The sequence below is a fragment of the Anomalospiza imberbis genome, chromosome 5, assembly GCF_031753505.1.
Source record: "Anomalospiza imberbis isolate Cuckoo-Finch-1a 21T00152 chromosome 5, ASM3175350v1, whole genome shotgun sequence".
Classification (NCBI taxonomy): Eukaryota; Metazoa; Chordata; class Aves; order Passeriformes; family Viduidae; genus Anomalospiza; species Anomalospiza imberbis.
In genome coordinates this window covers 45,544,272-45,556,585 of record NC_089685.1, presented here as the reverse complement: position 1 = coordinate 45,556,585, position 12,314 = coordinate 45,544,272, and the positions used below count along the sequence as shown (strand labels likewise).

General features: G+C 40.9%; 1 protein-coding gene across 5 annotated transcripts in view; it reads right to left on the bottom strand.

Moving 5' to 3' along the window:
* Positions 1-12,314, bottom strand: part of FBLN1 (fibulin 1) — a 75,971-nt gene that overhangs the window by 24,034 nt on the left and 39,623 nt on the right. For 4 of the 5 annotated variants that reach the window (XM_068190451.1, XM_068190453.1, XM_068190452.1 and 1 more), the window contains 4 exons: positions 11,727-11,852; positions 10,773-10,892; positions 9,786-9,917; positions 9,114-9,237 (listed from right to left, as the gene is read on the bottom strand). In XM_068190451.1, coding sequence (XP_068046552.1) covers positions 9,114-9,237; positions 9,786-9,917; positions 10,773-10,892; positions 11,727-11,852 — 502 coding nt within the window. Of the gene's footprint in view, positions 1-585; positions 1,037-9,113; positions 9,238-9,785; positions 9,918-10,772; positions 10,893-11,726; positions 11,853-12,314 lie in introns of those variants that run through there. The other variant, XM_068190454.1, reaches the window with a different exon arrangement.

The following is a 12,314-nucleotide window of genomic DNA, read 5'->3' as shown; positions in this document are numbered from 1 at the left end:
TCATTTAAAGAGAAGAAGGTTAAGAAACAGCTCAGCTGCTCTGATTATTTCCTGAGTATAATCTTTTCATTCTTCTACGGTCCTGGTACAATTCTTTTTCATATTGTCTCTTAGATTCAGTCAATAAGTTCTTTGGACCAGGAGCTGTGATTTAATTTTCATTTGGAAAACATAAATAGCACTATGTAATTACCTACATGTTCCTTGTCGTGGTTTGACATGGAAGTGAATTTTTTCAGGAAGCTGGGTCAAACCAATCAGTGGTCAGGTTTGGATATTGGCACCTGGAGTGACCACTGAATTAAATTTTCTAGAGATGTCTCAGTTGAGATAGTCCAAAATATGTTCCTATTTTCTTTGGAAAATTTACCTAAACCTATGTAACTGTGTATGATCAGTGGACTCCCCTACTGTGTTAAGTAAATTAATAGCTTTCAGTCCTCAGTATGCTCAGGTAATGAACTCTTATACACCAACTTCTGCTTTGTATTATGATGCACAGCACACAGAAGAATCTCCACAAATTAAGATGTTCAGTTATAGGGGAAAGTAGAAAACTATAATGATGGCAAATAAAATGCAAGTCAGCATGCAACAGATGAACTAAAACTTTATTAAAACTGGGGGGGAAAGCTACTCTTAGAAGAGAAAAAGTAGCCAATGATGACTGTAAGTTAGGGATCAAAGCTGTGCAGAGACAAAGATAAAAAGTTTGGCAATAAATGTGTTGACAGTTCCATGGCGGGAAAGTCGCATTTGAATTGTCAGAAGAAGGTCTCTGGGCTCTGTGATTTGACGCTGCATGACCACAAGGCCACTGTGGTTGTTCACTTTTTTTGTGGTGAAAAACCCCTCCTGGTTCCCGCTGATGATGGACAGCTGAATTTTATCCCCAGGGACAGCATTGGAAGGACCCATGCGGAAAATGTCGGTGGGTACTTGAATGTTGGTAGGAAAAGAGAGGTGATAGTAGGTTATTCTCAGAGGCAGGCTCTGGCACTCCTTATTTTCATTACAAGGCAAGCGCTCACAGCGACTGCAAGAAAAGCGAGAACACAAGACAAGAGGAAGATTAGCGCACATTTAGTGAGTGGGAGGGCGAGCAAGGGCAGTGGGGGTGGGAAAAGATAGGCTGACTTGCATCCTGTATCCATTCTTCAGTCTGGCACTTCACTCATATTGCAAAGGGATATGAATTCAATAAGGATGAACTTGCCTGCAGCTGGAGCTTTGGGAGAAGTGTTGCCATTGTCAGAAGTGTTGCCCTTGCTCTGCACACACAGATGGATCAAGACTGGCATCTCAGCAGGGGTGAGAGTTTATTTTCATTTACGTCAGCCAAGCTCTCCTAGGGAAAACACTGGCACTGTGTTCCCCTCCAAGTTTTATTCTTTTGCTGGTTGGACATATGTTCAGTAAAGGAAGATATTCTAAATGGTAAGGGAGTTGTCTGTATCCTACTTGGGATGTCTGGCTGTATTTTAAGACTGAGTGAAGTATTCTGAAAATCATGTCCAAGGAGTTGGTCTCTGAAGATGAACCTTTTCCTGCTGATATGGCACAGTATTCCTCTGTACTATCAGAACCAACCAGAGTCAGTCTAACACCCATCTCGGCAAGCCCTGAAAAAAAGATCCAATGGCCCCTGATGTCTCTAGCATGTGTCCTACACATTCAGTCTCCTCTTACATAGCCCTAAGTCATGGGAATTATTCTGGTGAGAGAGGAGTTTGCTCTCTGTTCTTTCATCCCCTCAGTGCTGTGTCACAGTGAAAAATCCAGAGCACTAGCAAGAGATCACCAATACAGGCTGGCAGGGAGCAACAAACCTTTACATTAACAGTCACAATCTTCATGCATTCTGTTCCAGAGAGAAGTGAACTTTGTCCAGAAAATATGGTAGACAGCTATGGGCATCCAAGTCACTGCTGTTTAAGAGTGTTAATAGTTTATGAACACATTAATGAAGATCTGATGTCATGGTACGTGGTGGGTTTGAGAAGTGTGTAAAGGATTGCTTACTGGGTAAGTTTGTATGCATTTCAGATTAAAGATATGCCCAAATCACCACATAGGTATCCAAACATCCTTCCAGGCAGGTGTGTGGAAGTAAAGGTAGACAACAACCATCTTAGCTGGATGATGACTTTGCAAAATTTCATCATGATCAGCTTGAGCATTTAGCCCCAAACTTGCCTCATGCAAAACTATGAATCAATTAAATTAAATTAAAGAGTGTCTCCACTCCAAGCAGTATTTGCTCCACAGGCTGAAATTTTGGAACCTAAACAATTTCTTCCTTTACCAAGAAATGCTCCAGCATAAAAGCATGGTTTGTTTCTTACCACCTCAAGGAAATCTGAGTGTGCATTTCATTACTTTATTCTGACATGAGTTTGAGCTCCTATCATCATTGGTATCTGCTACCAACAGAACTGTGGTTTATAAGGAAGCTCCACTTTGTTGCCAATGCACAGTGATCTGAATTCCAGGAACTTCTCATTATATGCAAAATCAGCACTTTCAAGAAGACTAATTAAAAGTACCCTCAGTTCTTCAATTAAGGTATTGCATGTTTTCTTTTAATACTACTTGCAAACAAAAGTGGTTCTTTGAAGCAATTCTTTGAAGATTTGAATGCATTCTTAGTTTTATTCATGTGTTTAAAGATCATACACAAGTCCTCACAGGATGGCCAGCTAATTAGGTGTGGATAATCTTGAAGTATTTTCAGGTATGGAGAGCTCTGCATTCTTTTCTGAAACATCATTAATAACTCCACTAAGGAGAATGGCTTGATGCTGTTAAAATCATGAGGCTACTTGGTTTTGCTGAAATCATGGAGCAAGTTGAGACATTTAATTCCTTAGCTGGAAATGTTTTCTTCAAGTACAACTTCTTAGAAGCATGTACATGCTCATTAGCACTTACACTCTCATAAAGATGCTCTCCCTTATTATTTTATAAAAGTAAAATACATTTTTAAATTATGGGCAGAATTTTTTAAGAGAACAAAAAAACCCACAAAGCTTCCAGCTTTCAAATACTTGAAAAAGAACATTCTGTGGATTCAGAAAGTTATTTGTTAAGATCGATGTGCCCGCAGCTAGGAGCTAAAATTATTCAAAATTCATCATCTTTTATCTTGTGCTTTGGTGGTATGCACTGCACACTACACTGTAGGTTCAGTTAATGTGCAGTAATTGTTCCACAAATAACCACAAAGGAGAGATAGCAAATATTGCTTTTAAGAACCAGAGTTCACTCTAGGGTCACACACCACAAAGGCAAGAAGCAAAGAGCATTTCAACCCCAGTGTACTCTCTAGACTTCAGTGGGCAGCAGGAATCACATGGTGGGGGAATGCAACAAGCTGCTGCTAATGAGGGAGCAGACCAAGCCCTGGGTGCCACCCAGCTCTGTGGCTCCTTGGGACAGGTGAGCTGCCTGCAGAGCTCCTGTGTCCTGCCACTGCACTGTGAGCCACAGGACAGAGCCAAGGGGCCCAGCAGGAGAGGGGAGTGCTGAGGAGGCAGAAAGTGCTACCAGAGAAAAACGGCCCAGAGCCCAGGGACAGTTTTATATGTCTTTGCAAAACTCAGAAATCAGGTGCATGGGGTACAAAAGTAAATGTATACTGCTGCTAAATGCTTATTCCTGAATTTGAACCCAGTTATTTTAGCTCACTTTCTACTCTGTTCTATTATGTTTATTTATGTGGCTGAAATATTGGTTTCAAAGAATTACTCCCAGTTTGAATTTCATATACCAAACACTGATAAATGCAAACTACCAAAACTAGAGGGATTCCATTTGTGGATAATAAATACAACATTTTGTAACAGAAAAACAAGGAGAAAAATATTTTGTGCCTTCCCTCACGTTAATTTCTAAGTCAGATTTTTGCTTCATTGTGCTCAAAGGAGTTGAGTGGTATGCAACAACTCCTTACATACTGAAGGAAAACTAACTTTTTATTAGCAAGATTTATGGCTTTATGACTTACTTCCTACAGGGAAACCAACTCTACATGCTGAACAACTAGCCAAGTTTTATTAGTGAATTATACCCTCACTGTACATTCTATGCTGTAGATTCCCAGAGCTGTAACAGTCTTCCAGGCCTCCTAGAATATATTCCACTTCAAAGGCTCTTGCTCATGCTGTCATTGGTGTACACTTCTTTTCAGCAGGTTGCACCACACCATGAGGTCCAAGTGAGCCATCACCACATCATGGACATTAATGCTAATGATCAGCTATGCAGGGAAGGTGGTTTTTGTCTTAAACATACCACAACTTTAAGGGAATGAAACCAACTGATGGCTGGTCTTCACAGAAAATTCTTAACCAGAGGAGAATCTGGAGCCCCACTTCAGGAAGGAAAATAGGATACAGTAGAGTAGTAATGAGGATGGACAAGTGCTCTGTATGTGCTTCCTGGAAAGTATCTAGGACATTTCAAGCTGTTGAGGAGACAGAACTATATTCTCTTTGCCCTCAGCACTGAGCCTTTACATCCTATCCTTGTCTCCTTCATCCGTATTTCCTAATCTAGTTTCTTCCTATCCCCTTTCCTAGCCTATGGCCCTTGCTTGTCACTCAAATATTTGGCATCAAAACTGTCTACTCAGCCAGTGACAATCCTCCTCTTGCTTCATTTTCTCCTGGCTGACACTTAGTTCTCTCCATTTCCACCTCACAGCCCTAGACCCAAAGAACAGATCGTTTCCCTCAGGATCTTTGTGTGGCCATCCCAAATTATTACTTCCTTTGATGGTCCTCATCCAAATCTGGAATAGAGCAATAGAATCATTAAGGATAGAAAATACCTCCAAGACCATCGAGTCCAGCCTGTGACCCAGAGCCTTGTCACCCAGACCAGAGCACTGAGTGCCACGTCCAGGCATTCCTCGGAAATCTTCAGGAATGGAGACTCCACCACCTCCCTGGGCAGCCCCTTCCAATGCCTGACCACCATTTCAGTGAAGAAATTCTTCCCAATGTCCTCTTGTCCTGTCATTAGTTCCCTGGAAGCAGTCACCCTTGACAATAAGGACCTGATCCCTGTGGTTGCCCCCTTTGTAGTTTTACCCCATTTTACCTGCTACCCCTGAAGCATCTCCCAGACTCATTCTCCTCACCTTGACATACCTTCAGATCCTTCCCTCCCTACATTAAACCTCCTTATCTCAAAGTTTTCATTTTCTTCTCATTTTCTTCTCACCAAATTGCCTCCTCTCTCATCCACGCTAGAAAGAGCTCACTTATCCGTGGAGTTGGGGTTGTCCAGGCAGGCAGTCCCTGGCCCAGGACAGACTAGACTCCTCTCCTGTGGCTTTATGTGGGAGCAGGCTCAGACAGTCTGTGGAGCTGGATCTGCATGTCTCAGACTGCTTTGAAGAGCAGTATGAAGCTCAGGACTACTAAATCAGAAGTGAACTCTTTGTTGATAGAAGAAAAAAACCTCTCTATTGATAGGAAGAATTAAATTGCAGTGAGGCAGATTGCCAAACACAAAGACAGATTGCTACTAAGGCTCTGAAATCCTTATCATTCAAGGACTTGAAGCAAAAGAACTCTCAGAAAGATTCCAGGTATGTCTGAACCTATTTTGGCATAGAGTGGATTAAGTTTACCCATCAAGGTCTTAATTTCTTAAAAAAGGCCGAATGCAATTTTACAAATTTTTCAAAGTTTGTAGTTTTAAAAGTTTCAGAGGATTTTGGTAAAGATAACAAAAAGTGCAAAAGCAATTTCATAGCAAATTTCAGATTTCTGCTCCATAACATGACAGCAAACTGTTAAAGTAAATTGAAAAAATAAATCACCATAATGTCTTTAAAACACACAAACCAGTGTGTTCCTCTCTACACTTGTTCTTGGAAGTGGATGGACTGCTCTGGCTGAAATTTGCCAAAACTTAAGCCTGAGTCAGACACTTAGCATGTAAAATTTCAGCCATTGGTTACATTTTGGCAAAATTGTAAGGCGTTAAAAACATGTCCTAATAATGATAAGCACCAGGCAACCTTAATAATATGCGCAGACATGTCTAGAAAATACAAATAATTCCCTATTTGGCTCAATGCAGCACATGTCTGACATGTTGCCATAAATGCTTCTTTATCTTTTCTACTATTTTTCTTGGCTTAAATATTACAAATGTTAGACTTCAATGCCATATAAAGATAAGTTAATTGTTATGCAATTTGAAAACAAAAACTGTTTGGCAAGGCAGTGCAGCAAGTTAAGTTCTATTATGAGGAGCAGCAGATGTTATCTATCCTGGGAAAAATCCCAAGCCTATAGATTGATCAATGAAACACAAAAAGTAGAATTTAAGTCAAAGTGATAAGGTCTTCAATAAAATTATTACCATTTAGATCAAGCCAGGCATTTTGCTGTCTTTGGGGAAGGATAACACAGACTGTTTCCTCCTGGAGCTCAGAGTATCTAAACAGCATCCTGAGGTTTCAGCCCATAGCTTGGGATGGTACTGCAATTACTTCACCTGTTGGAAATTGCCACTGCAACAGCCACCATGCAAAAACCTTTGCTTTACAGGTACTGGGTAAAGAAGCTTCTGGATCACTGAGTGCTGTTGCCTGTACATAAGGCTTTTAAAGAAAAATAATAATAAGGAAACTTGGATTTACAGGACTGATGCCTATTAAATTATAGCTATACCAAAGAAAATAATGGGGAACAGAGTAAAAAAAATTCCTGAGGTGCCAGCTTGATGGAAATGGAAAAATAAGTTGTCTTTCTTATGATGTGCCAAGTTGGTGAAACTGGAATGTGTTTTGGATAAAAAGGAGATAAAAAATGGTATCTGTACTAGGTGTGATAAGAAGCCAACTACTTTGATTTTAGAGCCTGGGTGAAAAAGCAATTTAATGTCATTATCATTCAGAACCTAACAAAGGTATGCTAGCTATCAGCGCTGCTGGGGTACATACGCAAAACTGATTCAGTCAAGGAGATGTGAAGTAGTTTGGATGTAAAAAGGGTGCTAAAGAGCTGTCTTATGAAACTGCTCCCCAGTGAGCACTAGGTAATTCCACCCATAAACCCTGATTCTGGCATATTGGTGTAACACTCATATCCAGCTGAGTATGAGAGCACCTGTGGAACCCACGGCGCTCATCAGTGACAACAACGAGCTCACATTCTCTTTGCTTTATGCAAGCATGTTTTCAGCAATACATTTAGGAACTATCTGTAGTTGTTGAGAGGGGAAAATCTAATAAATCCAACAAGATAATAACTTAAAGAATTAAAATAATTAGAATTTCACTGAGCAGCTGCAGGATTTGTGTCTGACTCAGCCTAATTATAGCTTGAGCACATCAGAAGGATCTCACCATATGAGTAGGTCTAAGTTAGGCAGAGAAAACCATTACAGAACCCAACAACCTAGACACAGGAAAACATTCAGACACTCTACTGCTTTCCCAAAAGATGCCATATAGATCAAAGAGACAATGAAGTCAAATACAGATAAGAGAGAAAATGCAATTGAATGTGTGTATGACGTGTATTTTATAAATTCAACTCTGCAATGCAGGAATGTCTGTAAGAGCAGAAATCTGCTAATTCTGCCTAGTGGCCCATTGCACAATGCACTTTTTGCACTTATTTTTAAATTAGGATACCAATGAACTCACAGTCTTACAAATAAAGAGAATATCTGCATCATGAGGCACTGCTTGGTCACTGATGTGACAAATTTAATTTAAAATTTAATTCCTATTACCCTTCCCAGAACACAAGCATATTTTATAAATAGCTGGGTTTACACCATGAACTTCCTCTCCATCATTCTGATCAAATACATCTGCTGTGCCACTTATATGGCATTTCAAAGACTAAGGCTTAAATGTAAACTAACTAATCCCCACAAAATCCCTGAGATGAAGATCAGTGTTGGCTTCATTCTGCAGAGGAGGCACAGAGTACTCGGGTCTGTCTGACAGATGGTGGCCATACCAACACTGACTGGGAAAAGCAATAGTGGGCTGAGAAGAAATGTGATTTGTCAGCTTTCCTCCCTGGCTGGTGGAGCACACACTTACCTGAGTACAGGGCACACTGGGGACCATGAAGCAGCCTTTGGAAGAGTTGCTGGAGTACAGGGTGGCCAGAAAGCCACAGGGCAGGAGGCAAAGCATCACTTTCACCAGCCATAAACTCTAGCTACACAATGGAGAGCATGCAACAACTTCTCCTCTCTGCTGGCACTATTTGATGGGTATAAAAGAGCTGCCAGCTGCCCCTCCTCCCAGAGCTGTCTCCTATTTTCTACACCAGTATGCACAGACTATCTCTGAGCTAGGTTAGAGACACAATTATGAGCTGCAGCTAATATTCCACCCTTGCTAGGATTCCCAGGTTTTTAATACAGGTGAAAATTGGATACAAACTGAAAGAGGGGAGATTTATGTAAGATATTAGGAAGAAATTTTTTATTGTGAGAGTGGTAAGACAGTGGAACAGGTTGGCCAGTGAGGTGGATGCCCCAACCCTGGCAGTGCTCAAGGCCAGTTTGGATATGGCCTTGAGCAAACCGTTCTAGTGGAACATGTCCCTGTATATGGCAAAGAGGGTTGGGACTAGATGATTTTTAACGTCCATGCTAACCCCTTAATATTCTATGATTCAATTAAATGGTACCAAAAATAAGACATTCTTGCAATGCTTTGCAACAATACAGGTGAGAATTCAGAGAGGGAGCTAAAAGGAAGCCTCTAGCTGAAGTGTGAAGGTAAGGAAAGACTATGTGTGATTTTTAAATAAAAGCCAAGGATTTCAAAGCCAAATGTAGCCCTCCTATCAGGCTGCCTGAAAGGGAGCCAGACAGAGGGTATCTGCTTGTGGCTCTGGAGATTGTTATGGTGCAAACCACTGACACATGGCACTTTTTAAGGGAGTATCTATTTTCTTAGAAAGAGGAGCATGAGAAAGCAGACTTGTGTGTGCAAAACATAAGGTAGGCCTGCCAACACAATACATATTTGCTAGAAACTGCTCTGTGTTCAGTCAGCAGTGGCATGACATTGAGGAGATTATGCCATCAAAAAACTGTTTGACCTTGAAAAAGAAGGTACTTACGTATCTCCCGATTTGCGGTAATTCTCAGGACATTCCAAAGACAGGCAGCGAAAGCCACCCTGGATGTTAAAGCAGGTCTCATTGAAAGAGCAGTTGTGGCTTTCTGCAACACACTCATCAATATCTGCCAAATGGAAACAGGGGCATAGGTTAAATACATGCTTTTCCTCTCCTTGCAGGTGCCAGATAATTACAGTATCCTATCAGATACTACAGAACGTGGGGTGCAATTAAACATTACTACAGGATTGCAAGGGGAGGACAGAAGAGCAAAAAAGAAGAACACTAACCCAACCAACCAGCAAGAAGAAAAGGAAGAGCAGCAGTGCCACTAAGTGGACAAGACCTAAATATTTGCTGACATGTTTACAGCAGGATATTTGCTTTTAATGGCTAAACTAACTCATAGCATTTCACCATTGGAATCTTCATTGTAAGAATTTTTTATAATTATTTAATAATGTTTTTAAAAGTAGTCTCTACTGAATTACTTTGCAACTGAAATGTCCTGTATATTTATTATAAAAGATTTCCGATTACTTCAGATGTTGAGCTGATGTGTACTGCATTACCTATAATGTCACAGGAAAGGCATTTTTTAAATACAAAAACTGCTAGAACATGTCAGAACTCCACAATCCAGTGAGGTCTGCCTGCAGTTATTGAACCCACCTTGGCAGTTGCGTGCATTGGGTGCCAGCCTGTACCCAGTGGAGGGACAAGTACATTGAAAGCTCCCAGGAATATTAATGCATCGAAAGGAACAGATATGTCCTCCAGTGGGCAAAGCGCATTCATCAATATCTGCAAGAAAAAAATCACCATTAATTTTCTATGTGTTCATGACATTCAGCCCAGTGCACATGAAACAGTGCTCCTGCTATCAGCTTGAAATACAATTTGATGATTCTAATTTCTTCTTCTTCTTCTTCTCATGAAGATGATCATCAGATAGGTGTGGCTCTAGCCAACAAAATCTAAATAGCAAGGATTTTCAGGAATAAATGGAACTCTGAAGAAAATTAAAAGCTATATGAGAGCCCAAGACAAAAAGTAATGGATGAGAGCAAGCCCTTAACAGTGACATGTATTGTAGCACTTTATAAAAGGGAAGGAGAGGAATAGTTTTATCCTTGTTTTTACAAAAGGAAATCAAAATTAGGTGTTCTGCCAAAGGCCTCACTGTTTAGTGAGTCATGGAGACCTAAGTCCAAGCTCCGAATTTTGTCCATGAGGTCACACCCACATCTTCTTTGTATTTGACAACACATTAGTTCAGAACCAGCCACAAAAAGAGGATATATAAAATACTACCTAGTAATATCATGTATTACATATGTAACACATAAATATGCTCATATCTCCACTTGCTGAAGACCAGAAATTCTGGTAGTTCCTCAGGAAAAAGACAAATTTCTGTCAAGTTACAAAAGTATGCTCAGCTACAATTCAGTGTAAACAGCAAAAATGACAGCATACATACAAAGAGATGCTTCTAGAAAAGGACACGGGCAGGAGACCTTCATTAAATAGTTTCACAAGAAAATACCCAAGAGACTCAAATGTTAAAATGAAAAATTGCATGGAATTGCCCACGTTTGTTATGGCAACAACAAGAAATGCCCACCCACCCTTTCCCTGCAGCACTACAGAGCTCACCTTCACACGAAATGCCATCGATGTCGCTGAGCTGGAATCCACGGCGGCAATAGCACTGGTAGGAGCCATACACATTGGCACACTCTTGACTGCAGGGGCTGCTCTCACACTCATTCAAATCTGAAATGCAAAGTTATACACCTGAACCCTGAATTTCTTGCAATATTCATCACTCCTAATACTGGAATAAGACAAAATTTTGGAAGGTAATTTTTTTAATTAAAAAGGGATGGTACATGTCACTGAGTAACCTGGAAATAGGGGACTCTCAAGTGCGTTACTCTTAACAGGCAGTATAGGTTAATTTGCACTGTGCTATAATTTCCTCCTGCACTTCAAGGTGTGAGATTGGGAGGGATTCTTTAGGCCAACACTTACATTTTTGTGTCTGGGTATCAGCAAGGCTGGTTTTGAAGGTTTTGAACCTGACTGAGTTGAATCACCCTTCAAAGTACAGCAAAAGCAGACCCATACCCCTCTGCATCACAGAATCACAGAACCATTCAGGCTGGAAAATACCTCCAAGACCATCGAGTCCAACCTGTGACTGAGCCCCACCTTGTCACCCAGACCAGAGCACTGAGTGCCACGTACAGGTGTTCCTCGGACACCTTCAGGAGGGGGACTCCACCACCTCCCTGAGAAGCCCTTTCCAATGCCTCAGCACCCTTTCAGGAACGAAATTCTTCCTGATGTCCAACCTGAACCTGCCCTGGTCCAGCCTGAGGCTGTGTCATCTTGTCCTGTCAAATGACGCAGTCTAAGGGTGATATATTCAAGCTGTGGTCTATAGTGGCCTCAGCTAAGCACAGCAGCATTCATGTAATCAAAGAGACTGCCCCATGATGACTTCTCATGCCATTCCAGTGCAGTCTTGCAAGCAAAAATAAAAAACAGCTAAAAGAGCAACAAGCTGTTTCTCACAGTCCATAACCAAAGCACTGACAGTTGTACCTTCACAGGATCTTCCATCAGCTGAAAGTTTGAAGCCCATGGTACAAGTGCAGTAGTAGGAACCAGGAGTATTCTCACACTTGTGAGCACAGAGGCGGCCTGGGTAGCGCCTGCATTCATTGATATCTGCAATGATGAACACACAGAGAGGTCTATGGATTGGCTGGCTCACTGCGATACCAGTCTGGACAAGAATGCGATTATAAATGTTTGACTGTTGTTTTCCATGTTTAAATTTCATACTAAAGAGGGAAGAAGTCCTCAAAATGCTCACTTAGAAGCACCCCAGAGTATAATTGGATTAGATCTATACAGGAGAAAGTTGCTTTGATCTTCCAAAGGAATCTTTTGCTGTAAGTGCTTATAAAAATATCACAGAAAACAATTAGACACACTCTCACAACCTTACCTTTTAACAGCATAGCAGATAACAGGTTGACAATACTAATACAGCTTCCTTTGACGTATCAGCAGTACTTTAATATGGTTTTAGAGTCAGCCAAATAATATAGCAGTCAATTTTACATTCTGATGACAGAGGTTATGCACACAGCAGTAACATTCTTTACACAGGATCATTCTGTAAGT